This window comes from Scyliorhinus canicula, chromosome 3, assembly GCF_902713615.1.
Source record: "Scyliorhinus canicula chromosome 3, sScyCan1.1, whole genome shotgun sequence".
Lineage (NCBI taxonomy): Eukaryota > Metazoa > Chordata > Chondrichthyes > Carcharhiniformes > Scyliorhinidae > Scyliorhinus > Scyliorhinus canicula.
In genome coordinates, this window is record NC_052148.1 from 107,011,173 (window position 1) to 107,032,584 (window position 21,412).

Here is a 21,412-nt window from a genome sequence, read left to right on the forward strand (position 1 = left end):
GCTCTTGTCCTTCTAGGTGATAGACATGTGCTGTCTAAGGAGCCTTTGTGAGTTCCTGCAGTGCTGTTATAGATGGTACACGCTGCTGTAACTGTGGTGAAGGGAGTGGATGTTGAAGATGGGAATGAAGTGTCAATCAAACAAGTTGCTTTGGCCTAGAGACTGTCGGGCTTCTTGAGTGCTGTTGGAACTGCACTCACCCAGGCAAGTGGAGGGTATTCCATCACACTCTGAACTTGTGCCTTGTAGATGGTGGACAGGCTTTGGGGAGTCAAGATTTCATGCCACAGAATTTCATTGGTGATTTCATGCTACAGAATTCCTAGCTTCTGACCTGCTCTTGTAGCCACAGTATTTATATGGCTCGTCCAGTTTAGTTTCTGGTCAACGATAACCCCTAGAATGTTGATAGTGGGGTATTTAGTAATCATTCAGTTGTCATATGAGGAGCGGTTGAGGATTCTGGGTCTGTACCCGTTGGATTTTAGAAGGATGAGGGGGGATTTTATTGAAACTTACAGGACACTGCGAGGCATGGATAGAGTGGACGCGGAGAGGATGTTTCCATTGGTATGAAAAAACTAGAACCAGAGAGCACAACCTCAGAATGATGGGATGGTCCTTTAAAATAGAGATAAGGAGGAATTTCTTCAGCCAGAGGGTGGTGAATCTGTGGAACTTTTTGCCGCAGAAGACTGTGGACGCCAAGTCACTGAGTGTCTTTAAGACAGAGATAGATAGGTTCCTGATTAAAAGGGGATCAGGGGTTATGGGGAGAAGGCAGGAGAATGGGGCTGAGAAAAATATCAGCCATGATTGAATGCGGAGCAGGCACGATGGGCCGAGTGGCCTAATTCTGCACCTATGTCTTGGTCTTATGGTCTTACAATGCCACTGACAGTGCAGAACGACTGTTACTTGACATTTAGCAACCCAAGCTTCAATATTTTCCAAGTCTTGCAGCATATGGGCAAGGACTATTTCAATACCTGAAGAGTCATGAATGGTGCTGAAATTTGTGTAATCGTCAGTGATCATCCCCACTTCTGATTACATGATGAAGGGAAGTTCTTTGATCAAGCAGCTGAAGATAATTGGATATAGGATACTAACCTTGAGGAACTCCCACAGTGATATCCTGAAACTGAGATAATTGACCTCCAACCACCACAACCAATCTCCTTTGTGCAAGGGATGACTCAAACCAGTGGACAGTTTTTCCTCTGATTCCCATTGACTCCAATTTTGCTTGGGCTCCTTGATTCCATACTCGGCGAAATGTTGCCTTCATGTTCAGGGCAGTCACTCTCACCTCACCTCTTGAGTTCAGCTCTTTTGTCCACTGTGCAGTGGTCACTCCTATGAAAACTGTCATGGACAGATGCATCTGTGACATGGAGGATGGTGAAGATTAGATCAAGTAGATTTTTTCCTCTAGTTGGCTCCTTCATCATCTACTGAAGTCCCATTTTAGCAGCTGTGTCCTTTTGGAGTCAGCCAGCTCAGTGGTGGCCTTGCCACTTTATCCAAGTGATGTTCAACATGAAACAGTACTCATTCTTTAGTTCTTGGGTGGTGGCCGTGCATGTGTGTTGAGGTGGGGGTAAGGGTGGGGGCGGAGGGATAGATAGTATCAACAGAGATTTCCTTGCCCATCTTTGGTCTGATGCCACGAGACGTCATGCGGCCCAGAGACAATGTTGAGGGCTCTCAGAGAAATTCCCTCTGACTTTATATCACTGTGCCATCATCTTTCATGGTGCTGGTTATGGTGGTGTCTAGGACATTATCGGCAAGGTATGATTCCATGAGTATGACTATTTCAGATTATGACTTGGAGAGTCTATGGGATATCTCTCTCAATTTTAGCACAACTCCCAGATGTTAGCAGGGAGGGCTTTGCAGGGTCAAAAGGACTGGCTTTGCCAATGTCACTTCAGATGCCCAAATCAATGCCAGGTGGTCCTTCCAAATTCATTCCTATTTGACTTTTCTATCGCAATTGCTTGCTAGGCTATTTCAGAAGACATTCAAGAGCTAACCACATCACTCTGGGTCTGGAGTCACATGTAGGCCAGACCAGGTAAGGATAACAGATTTCATTCCCGAAAGGGCATTATTGAACCAGATGAGATATTATGACAATTATCAATGTTTTCATCATCACCATTACTGAGATTAGCTTTTAATTCTTGATTTATTAATTGAATTTAAATTCCGCCAGCTGCCATGATAGGGATTGAAGCTGTGCCCCCAGAGTATTAGCCTGGTCCAGTGCTAGCCAATGATATTACCTGTATGCCACCTCCCCCTGTCTCATGAACAAATTTAAAAAGTGCCTATCATGGTTGAATAGCTGACAATATGCATAACCTGTGAAACATGGGCTTGAGGATTGCTGCAATGCTTAGTGCTCAAGGGTGAGATGAGAAATTATGAATGCTAAATATGAGACCAGATTGATAGAGATTACTGGTAAGTGAATGATGAGGGTGTGGTGATTTGAGCAGTGGCCGAGGCTGCAGTTGCAGTTGATAGGACAGGGATCTTAAGCCACATTCACTGATCTTGATCAGATCTATGCGGTCTTTGAATTTCCTGCAGCACTGTACTCAAGTCCATGTGATTTGAATCTTATCATTCACCTCCCATAGCTATCCGCTGCATTTTGACTATGTCATAGAGGTTTACAGCATGGAAACAGTATCTGGAGGGTCTCCTTCCCTGTGTACATATAGGACATCTCCCCCTCTCTAACTCCTCCACCATGATCTCCATGATGGCATTTGAAAACTTTGAAGCCCACTCTCTTCCCTGTTGTGCCATTCCTCATTCCTTCTCAGATCAACTTCTGTTCCAGCCACAATACACCCACTTTTTCAGAGTTCCTGGCTAGCTTTAAGCATTACACACCACCTTTAAGTCATGCCAGCTACTCGTGATAATGGCCCCCTATTCATGAGTCCAGCCAAATAGCAATGTATTAGTGCTCGCTGGATGCAGAGGTCATTCAAATGAACAGACAGCATGAAGCTGGCCTGCTGGTACAAGTTAATCACACATTGCAATCCCTGAGCCAATTTAGATCCCAAAGAGTAATGTGCCAATCTGGCACACTATGGTCATGAGCCTGCCAATTGATCAAGTAGCAATTTAATTAACCTCATAATTGATTACTTTTACCACGATTACTATATAGAAAATATGTTGGTCTGTTAGCCATTCACATTTATGCATTCTTGACTTTCAAAATCAGTTACATTACATAACATTTCATATAGCTTTAACATTACATTGAAGCCAAAACTATCATATCAAACACTGTAAAAGCACTGTTGGTAAAAATATATTCATCTTTGTATATAAGGACTGCATGCATCTTATCCAAGTTAATGTAGAATTCTCACTACATGCTTGGCAATTCACTTTTTAATGATTCTTCAAAGATACTGCATATTGGTCATTTTTCAATTCAGTAGAAGTTAAATTGGTAAACATGCTAAAATGTTTTCTTCAATCACTTTCTCGTGTGATTTCCTTTAAAAATATAGGTTTGATTTTGATTGTGCATTTCAAAATCTGTATTATTTACAACACTTCCGCCATTCTTATTTTCAAATATCCTTTAAGCTTACTTTGCAAATATCATTTTTATAAAACTATGGAATATATATGGCAGTCAAAATATGATTTCAGCTCAATATAGTCTCCAATCTCACATACCCTGTCAGGCATACTTCAATTCACAGATGTTTTAAAACTAAGTTAAACGTAGTTAGGCTCAAAAATGTATTTTTAGTCATGAAGTTTCCTCTTCCCATTTCTATTACGACAGAATTTATCAATTATTTAAAAATAAACATTATTTTTCCATATTTATTTCAGTGTGGCTATGAATATAATCAAATGAAATCTACTGCTCTCTTGAGTATCAATCATTGATGTATAATTGAATTGTAGTGTTCCCTCTGTTCTCTGTAAAATAACGTATGTAATAAATGCAAAGATAGGTTTAACAATTTTTGACTACATATTATGCTTTCCATCGATTCTATATAATATGCTTTTTGTTCAAGCTTCATTAACTGGCACGTGGAGTGAATGCATAAACCATTCAGACAGAATCTACCTTCACTTGATTATTGTTAGTCATTAAAGGAGAAGGTTTACTCTTATTTCTGTCAGGCACATCATTAGAGCTCTCTTGAAAGAAAATCCGTGCGGTGCACAGAGAGATTATAATTCTCTTGTACTCTCTCCTGAAATTCTGATTCAGTAGTCCGTAGATAATTGCGTTAAGGCAGCTGTTGAAATATGCCATGAAGTAACTGGCTACAAATAGCCATTCTGGGATCCTTGGGGCAATTGCGTCTGGGTTGACAGCCACAGCAAGACCAATAAAATTAAGGGGCGCCCAACACACAGCAAAGAGCACAAAGACCACAAACATTGTCACAAAGTTCCGCAAGTCGTGAGGTTTCAGCTTGAGTTTCATGTCTGGCTTCACACGTCTTCTGACCTGGATGACAAGGACCCATATTCTCAAGTAGCAAAAGGTGACAATGGCAATGGGGAGGATAAAATGAAAAAACACCACCGAGACAGTGTAGGCAGAGCTTACAGATTGCACAAATGTACAAGAGTAAACTCTCGGGTCATATTGCAAAGATCCCACAAACAGATTTGGAACGATTGCTGTAAACGTCAGGGTCCAGATGAGGATTACAAAGCACAGGGAGTTCTTGTCACTGTAGAGCTTGTCGTACTTCAGACTGTGACAGATGTAACAATACCGATTGATGGCAATGCCAGTGATATTGAAAATTGATCCGATCACACTCAGCCCCATCAGGAAACCACTGATTTGACAATGCATGTAGCCCAGGTTCCAGCCGTTGTGGAATATAGATGTCAAGACCATTGGGTATGGATAGATCGCTACTATTAGGTCTGCAATGGCCAGGCTGACAACAAATATATTTCCTGTTTAAGCAAGGAAAGAGAAAAAGAGATAATTATATATAAATATAGATATATATACATGTATATATAGATCCATAAAATAATATTAATTTACAAGGCAAACAATTATTTAGATTTGGTTTTGGATTTTGTTGATTGTCATGTGTACCGAGGTAGAGTATTTTTGTGCGAGCAGCTCAACAGATCATTAAGTACATGAAAAGAAAATACATAATAAGGAGAAAATGCATAATACACAATAATTATATATTTATAATTGCACAAATCAGGTACTACTTGCAAAAATTCATCTAAAACATTAATTGTGAATTACATTACACCATAAAACCGGAATAAACAGAAAAAAATGAATTGATTAAAAAAAGGATTTTGGTGCCCAGTTTCCAGGGGCGGGATTCTCCCCTACCCGGCATGACGGAGGGTCCCGGAGTAGTGGAGTGGCGCCAACCACTCAGGGGTCAGGCCTCGCCCCGGCTGGAGCGGTTAGCACCAGAAGACTGGCGCATAAAACCGGCGCCCCCGGCAGCGGGGCTGGCCGAAAGGCTTTCGCCGGTCGGCGCATGCGCGATGTGGGGTTCTCTTCCGCTTCCGCCATGGCGGAGGCCGTGGCGGCCGCGGAGGAAAATAGTGCACCCAGGGCACTGGCCCGGAGTCTGAGCGGAGGGACCTGATCGCGGGCCAGGCCACCGTGGGGGCACCCCCCGGGGTTCGATCGCCCCCCCCGCTCCCCCCCCAGGACCCCGGGGCCCGCTCGCGCCGCTGATCCTGCCGTTCCAGAGGAGGTTCAAACCTCGGCGGCGGGAGAGGCCTCCCAGCGGCGGGACTTCGGACCCAGTTTGCAGTTTCCTGACAACTGACGGAAAGGTCCTTGGATTTCAGGGCAGAACTACTTGCAACAGCATACAATACATGGGGCGAAATTCTCCGACCCCCAGCAGGGTCGGAGAATCGCCTGGGGCCGCCGAAAATCCCGCCCCCGCCGTGGCAGAGATTTGCCGCCACCCGGGAAGTGGCGGCGGCAGGAATCTCGCCACTCCGATCAGCGAGGCCCCTGCGGTGATTCTCCGGCCCGGATGGGCCGAAGTCCCGCCGCTGGGAGGCCTCTCCCGCCGCCGAGGTTTGAACCACCTCTGGAACGGCTGAATCAGCGGCCCGAGCGGGCCCCAGGGTCCTGGGGGCGGGGCGGGGGGTGATCAAACCCCGGGGGGTGCCCCCACGGTGGCCTGGCCCGCGATCGGGGCCCCCCGCTCAGACTCCGGGCCAGTGCCCTGGGGAGGCCCGACCCCCGAGTGGTTGGCGCCACTCCCCTACTCCGGGACCCTCAGTCACGCCAGGTAGTGGAGAATGCCGCCCCTGAACAGGAGTTCTGAGAAAATCAGGCCAACTACCCAACCTGGCCTGTTCAGTCTTTCAATCTGATAATGGTTGACGTGTACCTCATCATTCAATTTTCCGCTTTTGCTTCATATTTTCTGATAGGTTGAGAGAATGAAATCATTCAATGTCAGCCTTGAAATTTCAACTGGACCGTTATTCATATTGTTTTGTTCTGGCTGGGGAGGCACAGTTCCACATAGCCTGTTTTTGGTACAAAAGATAATGGGCGGAATTCTCCGCTCCCCACGTGGTGTGGGAGAATCACGGGAGGGCCTCCCGACATTTTTTACGTCCCCCTGGCGCCCCCAGCGATTCTCCCCCTGCTCGGAAAAATCGCCGCTCGCCGTTTTTCACGGCGATTCTCCGAGCCCGATGGGCCGAGCGGCCGGCCCTTCACGCCTGTTTCACCACAGCAGCAACCACACCTGGTCGCTGCATTCGTGAAACGGGTACTAGATGCCCGTTTGGGGCATCTAGGGGCCCGATTGGCATGGGAGCACCACGACTGTGCTCGGGAGGGGACAGGCCCGCGATCGGTGCCCAGCGATCGTCGGGCCAGCGTCCAAAACGGACGCACTCTTTCCCCTCCGCCGCCCGGCAAGATCAAGCCGCCACGTCTTGCCGGGCGGCTGAGGAGAAAGACGGCCACCGCGCATGCGCAGTTCGTACCGTCTGAGCGATGAAGTCATCCGCGCATGCGGGGGTTGGAACTGGCAACCGGCACATGCGCGGATGACCTCACAAACGCGCCGTTTTGCACGTCATTTCCGGCACGACGAGGTCGCGGCCGGGAAAGACGGAGGCCCGCTCCTAGCCCCCTGGGTGGGGGTGAATTAGGTGCGGGGAGCGGGCCCCGAGGCCGGCGTGAACCTCGGCCTCCACGATTTTGGCCACCAACGGAGAATTCCGCCTAACGGCATTCTGGTTAACAGCTCCAGAGTCCCAGGTTCGATTCCGGCCTAGGTCACTGTCTGTGCGGAGTCTGCACATCCTCCCTGTGTGTGCGGGGTTTCCTCCGGGTGCTCCGGTTTCCTCCCACAGTCCAAAGATGTACAGGTTAGGTGGATTGGCCATGATAAATTGCCCTTAGTGTCCAAAATTGCCCTTAGTGTTGGGTGGGGTTACCGGGTTATGGGGATAGGGTGAGGTGTTAACCTTGGTAGGGTGCTCTTTCCAGGAGCCGGTGCAGACTCGATGGGCTGAATGGCCTCCTTCTGCACTGTAAATTCTATGATCTATGATTTCACTCCTGATTAGCTGGTCTATTATTATTGGAACATAATAAGTAGGTACAATGTGATTGGCCGAATTGCTATGTCAACTCCACTGTTCTTCCATACCTCTTGAATGGCTTAGTGTTCAAAAATCTATCTCAGCCTTGAATATACTTACTGATTGAGCTCTCATAGCCTGCTGAGGTAGATAATTCCGAGTGAAGGAATTTATCTCCACCTCATTCCTGAATGGCCGATCTAGTATCCTGAATCTATGCTGCCTAGTCTTAGACTCTCCAGCCTTGGGAAGCAACCTCTCAGCATCTACTCTGTTGGGTCTTTAAAAATTTGAAGCATTTCAGTGAAATGGATTACAGAACAATGACAGGCAGACAAAGGGGCAAGGGTAGGCTGCCATGTGTGCAATAAACAACTGAGATTTAGCCATTAGCCTTGGTTCTCTGAACTCTCCAATCTGATCAAGTTGTCAACTTTGGGGCTGAACATTCTGTATTTTTGTGAGTGTGGTGGATGTATTTTGACAGCCATTCACCACTGTATTGCATTGTACTATGTTGCTGCCTTTGTGGGCTCCACCTATGGACCATTGTATTGTATTACACCACTTTGTATCATGTTGGTGCCCTTGTGGGCTGCGCCCCTGGCTCTGCCCCCTTGAGGGGAGGTATATAGAGCAGGTGGCTCTCAGTGCAGAGCAGTCGCTGGCAGGAACAGTTCTAGCCAATTAAAGCCACTGTTCACTTCAACTCTCCGTCTCGTGTGAATTGATAGTCGCATCAATTTAATCTGCTACAACATCGCGGGAAGCAGCCCTCAAACCTGACCTACTGCAACTTGACCCACAGGCTGCGGAGGGCAAAGGGATTTATTCACATTGGCTCCGATGTTTCGGGGCCTACCTCGTCACCTCCTCCTCGCCCTCCGTCACCGACGAACAGAAGCTGAGCCTCCTCCATGCCCGGGTGAGCCATCGAATCTCCGTGCAAATCGAGGAAGCGACCACATACGCAGACGCGGTCGCGATCCTGAAACAGCAATACGTAAGGCCGGTGAATGAAGTGTACGCGCGGCATCTCCTCACTGCCAACACCCCAGGGAGTAGCTGGTGGAGTACCTACGCGGCCTGAAAGTACTCGTGCGAATCTGCAACTACAAGGCCGTCACAGCCTCACAACACTCGCCATCCAGGATGCCTATGTGGCTGGAGTCCGGTCCTCCTACGTTAGACAGCGCCTGCTCGAAAAGGGCGCCCTCGGCCTAGAAGAAACGGTAAAACTAGCCACCTCCCTAGAAGTAGCGTTTCAGAGCCTCAACGCTTTCCCCCCCCGCCTGTGCCATGCGGCTGCCCGCCCAACCCGGGGTGGGGGGGGGGGGGTGGGGCTACCCTGCTATTTCTGAGGCCAGCACCAGCACCCCAGGCAGCGCTGCCCGGCTCGGAACGTGAACTGTAGTGACTGCGGCAAGAAAGACACTTTGCCAAAGTTTGCCTGGCCAGGTCCAAGTCCTCCAAATCACAGGCCGGACTCTCAAACTCACAGGTCCGCAGGCCCCTCAGTGTGGCTGCGTGCCTGCCAGCTCCGCCTCTTCGGACACGTCACCTGCCTCGTGTTGTCCGTGGGGGCAGCCATCTCTGACTTTACACAACACGTGCTACTCACAGGGGCCGCCATCTTGGCCGCCGTCTCCCATGCGGCCCGCCATGTGCGACTCATGGGGGCCGCCATCTTGGCCACCATCTTCATCACCGCCCGACACTTGCGACTGACCGCCATCTTGGGACCGCCATCTTGGGACCACACCACCACCTGGCCACGCCGGCTACCCGCAACTCGGTGCAGTCACCCTTGTCCAGTCATGCCCAAAGCACCACCGGAACTCCATGATGACCGTCCGGGTCAATGGACACGAAATGCCTTGCCTGTTTGACTCCGGGAGCACGGAGAGCTTCGTACACCCAGACACGCGCTGTTCTCTCCAAATCTCCCCCGCACTTCAAACAATCCCCCTCACTTCTGGATCGCCCTCTGTCACAAACCTCGCGATACAGGGCGTTGAATACACAAACTTTAAACTATATGTACTCCCCGATCTCTGTGCTCCTTTTCTGTTGGGACTGGACTTCCAGTGCAACCTCAGGAGCCTGACCCCAAAGTTTGGCGGGCCCCTATCCCCTCTCACCATTTGTAGCCTCGCGACCTTGAAGGTCGACCCTCCCCCGCTCTTTGCAAATCTCACCGCCGACTGTAAACCCGTCGCCACCAGGAGCAGGCGGTACAGTATCCAGGACAGGACTTTTATTAAGTCCAACGACCAGCGACTCTTGCGGGAGGGGATCATCGAGGCCAGTAATAGCCCCTGGAGAGCCCAGGTGGTGGTCGTCCGGACTGGGGAAAAGAACCGGATGGTTGTAGACAACAGCCAAACCATAAACTGGTACACGCATCTTGATGAGTACCCCCTTCCCTGCATAGCAGACATGGATAATCAGATCGCGCACTACCGGGTGTTCTCCACGGTGGATCTGAAGTCTGCATACCACCAGCTCCCAATCCGCCCGGATGATCGCAACTACATGGCCTTTGAGGCAGACGGCTGCCTCTTCCACTTCCTCCGGGTCCCCTTTGGCGTCACCAACGGGGTCGCGGTCTTCCAAAGAACGATGGACCGAATGGTGGACCAGTACAGGCTGCGGGCCACATTTCCGTACTTGGACAACGTCACTATCTGCAGCCACAACCAGCAGGACTACGACGCCAACCTCCAGAAGTTTCTCCAAACCGCCCAAGCCCTCAACCTCACTTATAGCAAGGAGAAATGCGCTTTCCGCACAACCCGACTAGACGGTGTCCTAGGGCCTGACCCCGACTGTATGCGCCCCCTCCTGCAACTCCCCCTCCCCCACTGCCCTAAGGCCCTGAAAAGATGCCTCGGGTTCTTTTCCTATTATGCCCAGTGGGTCCCCACTATGCGGACAAAGCCCGCCCACTAATCAAAGCTACCATCTTCCCACTGGCGGCTGAGGCCCGCCAGGCCTTCAGCCGCATCAAGGCAGATATTGCCAAAGCCGCGTCGTGCGCGGTGGACGAGTCCATCCCTTTCCAGGTGGAGAGCGATGTGTCAGAGGTCGCCCTCGCCGCTACCCTTAATCAGGCAGGCAGGCCCGTAGCCTTTTTCTCCGGAACCTTAACGCCTCCGAGATTTGACACTCCTCAGTCGAAAAAGAAGCTCAAGCCATTGTGGAAGCTGTATGGCACTGGAGGCACTACCTCGCTGGTAGGAGGTTTACCCTCGTCACCGACCAACGGTCGGTAGCCTTCATGTTCGACAACACACAGCGAGGCAGATCAAGAACGATAAAATCTTGAGGTGGAGGATCGAACTATCCACCTATAATTACAATTTTGTGTATCGTCCTGGGACGCTCAATGAGCCCCCGGGTGCCCTGTCCCATGGCACATGCACCAGCGCGCAAGATGACCGACTCCGGGCCATCCACAACGACCTCTGACACCCTGGGGTCATCTGGCTTCTCCATACATCAAGGCCCGCAACCTGCCCTACTCCACCGAGGTCAGGGCAATGACCAGGGACTGCCAAAACTGCGCAGAGCGTAAGCCGCACTTCTATCGGCCAGATAAGGCCCACCTGGTGAAGGCATCCCGGCCTTTGAGCGCCTGTATCGACTTCAAAGGGCCTCTCCCCTCTACCAACCGCAACGTGTATTTTCTTAACGTCGTTGACGAGTACTCCCACTTCCCCTTTGCAATCCTTTGCCCCAACATGACCGCGGCCACTGTCATTAAGGCCCTTCATAGTATCTTCACCTTGTTCGGTTTCCCCACTTACGTCCACAGTGACCGGGGCTCCTCGTTTATGAGCGACGAACTGCGCCAGTACCTGCTCGGTAAGGGCATCGCCTCGAGCAGGACTACAAGTTTACAACCCCCAGGGAAACGGACAGATGGAGAGGGAGAACGTGACAGTATGGAAGGCCATCGTCCTGGCCCTATGGGCTAGGAATCTCCTATTTTCCCACTGGCAGGAGGTCCTCCCCGACGCGCTCCACTCCATTAGGTCACTTTTTTTGCACAGCCACGAACGAGACCCCTCATGACCGCCTATTTGTTTTCCCTAGGAAATCTACCTTGGGGTCTCGCTTCCAGCCTGGCTAACGACACCGGGGCCCGTACTCCTCCGAAAACACATGAGGAGCCATAGGTCCGACCCCCTGATCGAGAGGGTCCAGCTCCTTCACGCCAACCCAAAGCATGCCTAAGTGGCCCACCACGGTGGCTGACAAGATACAGTCTCCCTCTGGGACCTGGCATCCGCAGGATTCCCTGCAACCATCACTGTTGGTCGTTCTAAGTTAGTGTGTTTAACACTCCTCCAATAGAGGCAGTGTGCTTAACACTCGTTTGGCTCTGTTTCTTATTTCTATGCTCTGGAGTCGCCAGGTGCCGTAAGAGACACCGTCACAAGTGCTAAGGTCAAGTTCAAGTCAATAAAGTCATACACCGATTAGTAAGTCCAAAACAATTAATGTTTATTATAGCAATTATAATAAAGACTCATGCACACGCTAAAATACTAATACTTATCTAAGTAGGAACAAGCAAGGTCAGGGGACAAGGCCTTCGTTCCTTTCTGGTCTGCACCTTCTGTTCGCTAATAGTCGGCAAGAGTACAAGCAATGCCTGGGTCACGTAGCGATCGTCGTTTTGGCACTTACTGATAGATGGCTGTTGCTCAACGGCCGGTGATGAAAGACAGGATCTTGAGGCTGGAGTTGGAGGCCGGAGTCAGGATGCAACAGGCAGAACCATGTGCGGGACATTCTTTTTATAGGTCCCCAGAGGTCCGTGCCCCTTGGGGCGGGCTCTCTCACCTGCTGGGGATCGATTGGGTCTTTCCCAATCGACATGATTCGAACCCCCCTATCCTGGGGTCGTTTCTCGATGGCGGGGGCAGTTCCTAGGGCTCATTGTTCTGGTTTCTCTGGCGCCATCCTGGCTGGGTAGCTATAGAAAAGTATCAATCAATACGTAAATGTATCTATTGTATCTGGGACTGTCCCGGTATCACCTCATTAGTATGCAGATCGTTTTCCCATTAACATCGCTGCCTGGACTCTGCAGCTGTGGGGAAACCGGTTTTTACGAGTGTCTCACTATTGAAAGCTTCTGCAAGCTGTTTGTCCTGGACTATGTCCGTTTTTCCCTGCAGTCTTTGCAGTTCTCCATTTTGTATACTGGTGTCCATTTTAGATGGCTACATCACCTACCCCCCTCCCAGCCTACACCGAACAGCGCCCCCGCCCCTACATGACCTCCACCCGCCCCCTACCATATCCCCTTCCCCCATCGCCGACCTACAGGGATGAAGCTCTAGAAGACACGCTCCCGGAGTCCACACCCGTGCCCGCACCAACGAGTTCAACACCCGTGGCCACAGTGAAACAAGAACTCAGGCGATCACAGTGCATCATCAGGGTGCCGGACAGACTCAACCTGTGAACCACTTCACCCCCACTGGACTTCAACTTTTTAACAGGGGGGTGAATGTGGTGAATGTATTATGACAGCCATTCATCACTGTATTGCATTGTACCATGTTGTTGCCCTTGTGGGCTCCACCTATGGACCACTTTGTATCCGGTTGGTGCCCTTGTGGGCTCCACCCCAGGCTCCGCCCCCTTGGGGGAGGTATATAGAGCTGCTGTCCTGCAGGCGGCTCTCAGTGCAGAGAAATCGCAGGCAGGCACAGTTCTAGCTGACAGTTCACTTCAACTCTCCGTCTGGTGTGGATTGACGGTCGCATCAGTGAGCATTGCTTGGAGTTGTCTAAAATGTAAGTCAGATGACAGTCGGATCATCTCCTGATGTGATCTCTGAATATATCCCTCAGTAAAACCTGACAGGCACTTGTGTTACTTGAGGGTCTTAAAGAGGGGTGTTTGAATTTCTTCTTGCAATGTGGAGGTGTACTCAATTTCCCAACCTTTATTTTCCTCTCACCCATGTTATCTGTTTCCCCACCCTCTGTTTATCCATTATTCTCCGTCCAAAGGACAGAGTACTCTGCCACATATCGATGGCCTCAGGACATTGCCTGAGGTCCGCTCCCGACTGGCCGAGTTCCCGTCGACGTGGGCCTCTCACTCATCCGTCGGGAACTCGGCATGGTGGCTGCGGACTCAGTCCAGCGCCATCACAGTCGGGTGAGAGCCGATCCGCGGGCGGGGGTGGGGGAACTTCATCAAGGGCTGGGGGCAGTGTGGGGGGGTGGTCCAGGCCGTGCGAGCCGGCCGAAGGGAGGGACTATTTCATGGGCTGGGTCTGTGAGCAGCCGCCGCCATGTTGCACGGCACGAGCATGGCCACGGACCCAGCAATTCTCCGGCCCGTATCGGTAGCGAGACCCGGGTGCTCTATGCTGCCTTCCTGCTAGCCCCCAGCAAAACGGGGAATTGGTGGTTGTTTTACGCCATTTTCCTCTGGTGTAAAATGCCACAGTTCCAATGCTGGCATAGGGACATAACCCCAGAATCAGAGAATGCAGCTCCCAGATGCCCAGTGTTGTGAATGGTGAAGGCTGTGGGCTGGATTCTGCGTTCCTGAGTCTAAGTGCTAACGGAGGATCTGTGGAGTTCCACGTCAGAAAAATCGGCGCCAAACCTGCACCGATTCCACTACCGGTGAGGGCCGAGCACTGGCGCTGCGTGGAACACCAGCTGAACACACAAAACACGGTGCAGGAATTGCCTGGTCCGTGATGGACACTTGTAGGGCTGACAAGCTGCAGCCCTGCTCAGTAACTCTCTCGACACCAAGAGAATCAAGAGAAATGGAGATCATACAATGAGGCAGAGATGAGGTGATCTTATCGAGTGGCAAAGGAGCTTAATGAATGGCTTACTCCTGCTCCTATTTTATATATGCTCACACTCTAACGAATTATCTAAGGAAGATAATCAAAGCTGGTAGACTTCTATTTGATCTTCATAGTGAAAGGTGTATCAGATTTCAGTTTCATCTACTTTTGGAAACTGCTGTTCCATCGTGAACACAAAAAGCACAGTATACTTGGATTTTTGCAACAGCTTTTGCAATCTCAGGACATCCTACTGCATTTTACAGCCAATGAAGCACTTTTTCCAAGTTTAATCACAGTTGTAATGTAGGTAACATAGCAGCAGATTTGTGTCCATGTTCCCACAAACAGCAAAGTGGTACTGACCTGATATCTGCGCCATGATGTTGATTGATGTGTTAGCATCCTTAACCAGACCCCAGGTCACCGGCGGAGTTCCAGTTAGGGACCAATAATGTTTTGTTTAATGTCGATAAAGTTTGAGTTTCAGGATGCTTACTAAGTGAATAAAGTAAGAAGACTTACAACACCAGGTTAAAGTCCAACATGTTTGTTTCAAGCATTAGCTTTCGCAGCACTGCTTCTTCCTCAGGTCCAACGCCGGCATCTCCACATCATAAGTGAATAAAGCCACACAATTCCACGAGCAGGATTCTCCATCCCGTCGCACCAGTTTTCTGGTGCGGTGCCCCCGCCGGCAGCGGGGTTTCCCATTGTAGGCAGCCCCACACCGTCGGGAAATCCCCAGGCATGATGTGCGCTGCCAGCGTAACGGAGAATTCCGATAGCGGAGAATCCAGCCCCAGGTGGTGTTTGGAACAAACAAAATAAACTTTACAAGATCAGAAAGATAAAACAATTTGCAATATCTAACCTATACTCTAACATTCAGGGTCAACATGAGGTACATATGAATTCATCGGCAAACTGTGGTCGAACACACTACACTACAGAATAAATGATAGATCCAGGGCCCCAGGTTCGATTACCGGCTTGGGTCACTGTCTGTGCGGTGTCTGCACGTTCTTCCCGTGTCTGCGTGGGTTTCCTTTGGTTGCTCCGGTTTCCTCCCACAGTCCAAAGATGTGCAGGTCAGGTGGATTGGCCATGATAAATTGCCCCTTAGTGCCCAAAAAAGTTAGGTGGGGTTACGGGGATAGGGTGGAGGTGTGGGCTTAAATAGGGTGCTCTTTCCAAGGGCCAATGCAGACTCGATGGGCTGAATGACCTCCTTCTGCACTGTAAATTCTATGTGACCAAACCTGATTGCATGGATTTCTCCACACCCCACCCAGATTTTTGGTTCATTGTGAGCCAACCAATCTCACTGAAACTTCATCTTTCTTTTGAAGTTTTCAATTTGAAGAGCTCACTTTGGAATTCTCTTCACAGGTTGTTCCCACTCGGGCAGCCTCAACAACAACAACAACCTCACAGGGTTTCAATCTCACCTTCCAAGATTTATTTTCCCCTGGATTTCTGAGTGCAGCCAAAATTCACTTTCCTTGCACAATTTCAGGGGCGGGATTTTCCGACCCCCCGCACTGTCAGGGTACCGGGTTGGCAGTGCCAAGGTGCCACCCCATCCTGTTCCCAGACATGTGGGGGTCTCTAGTAGCCTGGAAGATCCCCCCAGGTGCCATTATGACTGCTCTACATTTGTGAAAACCAGTACTAAACGGCACCCTGGTGAGGTTTCCTCAGCGCGGCTGAGAGGTCCTGGGCACCACATATTTAAATTAATCTAACGGCTCATTTATATATGCTGATCTGAACCCTGCCCAGTGAGGGCGAGATCCAAATCGCGACGTCTCGCAAGACTCTGTTAAATCTCGCGAGCCGTTTCGAATGTCGCAAATCTCGCGAGAGGCCTCTCACGAGATTCAGGCGCCTCCTCCCGACACCAAGTTGGGTGTGACGAGGTCGGTAAATCCCTGAAGTTTCTAGAGTTTCCCACCTCCAGACTGAAAACGGTGAGTTTGAGTTTCACCACAAGAGATAAATATTGTCCAGGACACTGAGCATAACTCTCCTGCTCTTCCTCAAAATAGTACATCTTTCACATCCAGGTGGGAGGGCAGGCAGGAACTCTGGTGAATTGCTCATCCAAAAGACAGCACCTCCAGTAGTCTCCCTCAGTACTGGAGTGCCAGCATAGATTATTGTGCTAAAATCGCTGGAGTGCAAGGTGAGAGTATTACCAACTAAACCACAGCTGACAAAGAGCTCCTCTTTTCTCTGCATCAAGAAACAGCTCTTTTAGTGCCATTAGGGAAAGTACTTTGGTCTGCTGACGGTCTTCGTACAATCTTTTAAGAGTTTTAAGTGCATGAAATATATAGATGACGTAGCTTACACCGTGAGAGTCACTTACTGGGCTTTATTTAAGTTTTTAGCTTTCAGCCAGGACAGGCTGAATATAGGAACATAAAAACAGAGAAGGCCATTCGGCCCCACGAGCCTACTCCAAATTCATTTACTCAAAAGAAATTATTCAAACTCAGGATTGAAAGCTTCAATTCTCCCCAGATCCACAACCTTTTGGGGGAAAGCATTCCAGATTGATGCTCTTTATGTGAAGAGATGGCTACTGATTTCCTGGATATTACCACGTGTTATGTACTCTGGGATAACACAGGCTGCAACTGGATGTAGCTTTAACCGTAAGATACTCCAGACCTTGAAGTTTGTTTAATCTGATTTATTGAACCAGTAGCACAATTAGCACAGTTCTCTATGAGTTTGACTCTCTGCTCACCTAAGTATTGTTACTCTGTCTGACTGAACCAGACTAGCTCTTAGCCACGTGCTGGAGGTGTGATACTGTACATACACCCTGACTCACTCTGTAGATGTTCATCAGTGGAAAGAGGCGGAGTGTAAGTGCCTCATGCCTTTTATAGTGAGATACCACCCCTGAGTGTCCTGCCTGATCATTGGTCATGTCCTGTTCTCTGTGTTCATTAGCTGCCTGTCTGTGCCTGTCCGTATATCATTACATGTATGTCTGCATACCATGACATCTCCCCTTTTTTATGTTCTATTGCCACATGGGAACGTACTTACATGTGGTGGCATATATTAACATATTTACAAGCAGTGGCATATGTGAACGCATTTACATGTGAAGACAGCTGTCTAATGTGAGAAAACAGAACATAGCAAACAAAACAAATGTTCATAAGTCCAGTCTCTGTGGCTCGCGTCTGATCCTTGTCGACCGCCGGAGAGGTGGTGGTGGGGATGACTGCGCCTTGACAGGCGGGATAGAAGCCAGACTGGTGGCCTCGTAGTTCGAGGTATCAGGAGGTGGCAATCCAACAGATGGAAACGGAAAAGATAACAGTTGCAGTCAGGCAACTTTTCACAGTGCCCGTCTGTTTTGTCGCACAACAGAACCATCAGCCATATATACAACATACGAGCGGGGGCAGCCTGTCAAATAATAACAGCTGGAGCTGACCAGCCACCATCCGGTATCTTGATCCTGACAGTGTCTGCCGGGGATATCATGGACAAATCGGTGGCATGTGCATCACAGCCCTGCTTTTGCTGGTTTTGGAGCTGCTGCACCTTCCCGCACCAGCCTCCCCAAACAGGCGCCGGAATGTGGTGACTAGGGGCTTTTCACAGTAACTTAATTGAAGCCTACTCGTGACAATAAGCGATTTTCATTTCATTTCATTTTCTGCAGCACCGGGAGATGATCCGGGTTGGGCAAGTGTATGGCTGGAAGTGTCGTCCGCAGGTCCCTATTCATCAGGAGTTGAGCTGGCGACATGCCAGTTGACAGTGGGGTCACCCTGTACGCAAGCAGCGCGAGATAGATGTCAGAAGCAGAATCCGCGGCCTTGAAGATGAGCTGTTTCACAATGTGTACCCCTTTTTCAACCTTCCCATTGGACTGGGGATAGTGTGGGCTGGAAGAGACATGTTTGAAATGGTATGACTTGGCAAACATAGACCACTCTTGGCTGTTGAAGCATGGGCCATTGTCACTCATGACAGTGAGTGGGATACCATGCCTGGAGAACGTCTCCTTACAGGCCTTGATGACGGTCTGAGATGTGAGGTCTGAGAGCTTTACTACTTCAGGGTAATTGGAGAAATATTCAATAATCAACACACAGTCACGATCATTCGCACAAAAGAGGTCGATGCTAATCTTGGACCATGGGGAGGTCTCAATTTTATGCTGCTGGAGGGTCTCTTTGCTCTCCGCTGGCTGGAAGCATTGACAGGTCGCACAGTTGAGGACCATATTCGAGATGTCCTGGCTGATGCCGGGCCAGTAGACAGCCTGCCTGGCTCTGCGTTTGCACTTCTCGATGCCCAGGTGTCCCTCATGACACGCTGCAAGAGGGAGTCTTTGGCTGTCTCCTCGCGGATTCGAACCACCTTCTCATCAGACGCTGGATGGTGCGAGCACACAGCTGCACCTGTGATTCAATCTGCCGGATGATTTCCAGTGGTTCACTAGGCAATATGATAGAGCGGGACAATGCATCAGCGATTGCCAGGCATGTACACTACGTCAAAGTCGTACCTTCTGAGTTTGAGGAGGATGCGCTGCAACCAAGGCGTCATGTCGTTCAGGTCCTTGTGGATAATGTGGGCCAGAGGCCTATGATCCGTCTCGACAGTGAATGTCAGCAGGCCATAGACACAGTCGTGAAACTTGAGAATGCCAGTGAGAACACCCAGGCATTCCTTCTCTATTTGCACATACCTTGTTTCGGTGGGCATCATGGCCCTCGATGCATCGGCTACCGGTGCCCAGGGTGAAGTGTCGTCATAGAACATACAGTGCAGAAGGAGGCCATTTGGCCCATCGAGTCTGCATCGACCCACTTAAGCCCTCACTTCCACCCAATTCCCCAAACCCAATAACCCCCCCTAACCTTTTTGGACACTGAGGGTAATTTAGCGTGGCCAATCCACCTAACCTGCAAGTCTTTGGACTGTGGGAGGAAACCGGAGCACCCAGAGGAAACCCACGCCGACATGGGGAGAAAGTGCAGACTCCGCACAGACTGTGACCCAGCAAGGAATCGAACCTGGGACCCTGGTGCTGTGAAGCCACAGTGCTAATCAATATGTTACCTCAAGTTGAAGCAGCACCGCACTGATGCCATCCTGGCTCGCATCTGTCGAGACCTTCGTCTCCCTGTCTGGGGCGGAAAATGCCAATACGGGTGCAGTGGTGAGCTTGGCTTTCAGCTCCAACCAATCTGCCTGATGTGGTGCCTCAAAGGCAGTGGACTTTCTTACCAGGTTTCGTAGGCCGTGGTGTGTGAGGCCAGGTTTGGGATGAACTTGCCCAGAAAATTAACCATGCCCAGGAAGCGCAACACCGCCTTCATGTCTTCAGGGACCTTCATCGCTTCGATGGCCTTGACCTTGTCTGTGTCGGGGCACACGCTTTGCTGAGAGATCTGGTCACCTAGGAACATGAGTGTCGACATGCCAAAGCAACATTTCACCCTGTTCAGCTTCAGGCCATTGGCATGGACACGGCGGAATACCTGCTGGAGATTGAAAACATGCTCTTCGTGGACCATATGATGATTCCGTCCACCTACATATGAACCCCTTCAATGCCCTCCATCATGTGCTCCATGATGCCCTCCGTTGCCGAAACAATGCCAAACGGCTTGCGATTATAGCAGTACCTGCCAAATGGTGTATTGGAGGTACAGAGCCTTCTGTTGGACTCATTCAGCTGGATTTGCCAAAATGCATTTGATGCATCTAACTTGGTGAAAAAACGTGCGTGTGCCATCTCACTGGTGTGTTCCTCCCACTTCGGGATGGGGTAGTGTTCACGCATTATATTCTTATTGAGATCCTTGGGATCAATGCAGATGCGCAAGTCTCACGAAGGCTTTCTAACACATATCATCGAGATGGCCTGCACACTCTCTGCCTTGTGGGAGGCAAGTTTCTCATTTTCAGCCGATTTGTGCTGGGCATAGCGATTTTTGGCGTGCTCATGCACTGTGCATGTTTCAATCCCGACTGGCAGGGTCATATGCTTGATTTTCAGTACCTGCTCTCTCAGAGGATTAGAGTGAACTCCAAAAACGATTTGGGCTCTGATCATGGAGTCAGCAATATCACCAAAGTTGCAGGACAGCGCTAGCAGGCGGAGGTTAGTTAAGGAGGAGTTGAAAGATTCATCTTTACCTTGCAGGCGCTGTTTGAATATGTAGCGTTCGAAAATTTCATTGATGTCCACTTCACATGACTGTCAAACTTGTCAGGATGGTTTGAAACTGTGTCTTGTCCTGGCCTTTGGTGAAGTAAAAAGAGTTGAAGTGTTTGATGGCTTGATCACCCGCTGTTGAGAGGAGAAGTGCGATCTTCCTTGCATCAGACACACCCGCGAGGTCTGAAGCTTCGATGTACAGCAGAAACTTTTGCTTGAATGTCCGCCAGTTGGCACTGAGATTGCCGGAGGTCCTGAGCTGGTGAGGAGCCTGAATCTTCTCCATGGTGCCTGGGTACATTCGCTGGTTGTCACGGAACGGACTGAGGTAAACCACCTAGATTAAGCAGTCTCCTGGTAGCATGATGTGTTATATACTCTGGGATAACAAGCTGCAACTGGATACAGCTTTAACAAAAAGATACTCCAGACCGTGTGTAGCCATCTGGGATGGCCACTTACAACTAGGTACAGGGAAACTCGCAAAGCCTAGCGGGTAAAATGGACGAGCCAAGACTCAGGCAGGCGCAGAGCCTGAAATGCATATTTGCAACCAAGAAGTCCAGATGGTATCGAAACTCCGTCCAATTAGCATTTTAATGGGGCTGATTAGCATTTGATGGCCCATCTTCACCAAAACAAAGGACTGGTACTTGAGCAACCGGTACAGTCCCAGACATTTCAGCACCACTCCCTGTTAGAGGACACGTAAACAACAGGATCAGTGACCGCTTGGG

At 49.8% G+C, this 21,412-nt stretch overlaps 1 protein-coding gene across 3 annotated transcripts in view; it reads right to left on the reverse strand.

Annotated features, from left to right (window-relative positions):
- Positions 1–3,210: 3,210 nt before the first annotated feature.
- Positions 3,211–21,412, reverse strand: part of LOC119962866 (melatonin receptor type 1A) — a 123,417-nt gene continuing 105,215 nt past the window's right edge. For 2 of the 3 annotated variants that reach the window (XM_038791065.1, XM_038791064.1), the window contains exon 2: positions 3,211–4,983. In XM_038791065.1, coding sequence (XP_038646993.1) covers positions 4,115–4,983 — 869 coding nt within the window. In that variant the 3' untranslated portion in view covers positions 3,211–4,114. Of the gene's footprint in view, positions 4,984–14,833; positions 15,115–21,412 lie in introns of those variants that run through there. The other variant, XM_038791067.1, reaches the window with a different exon arrangement.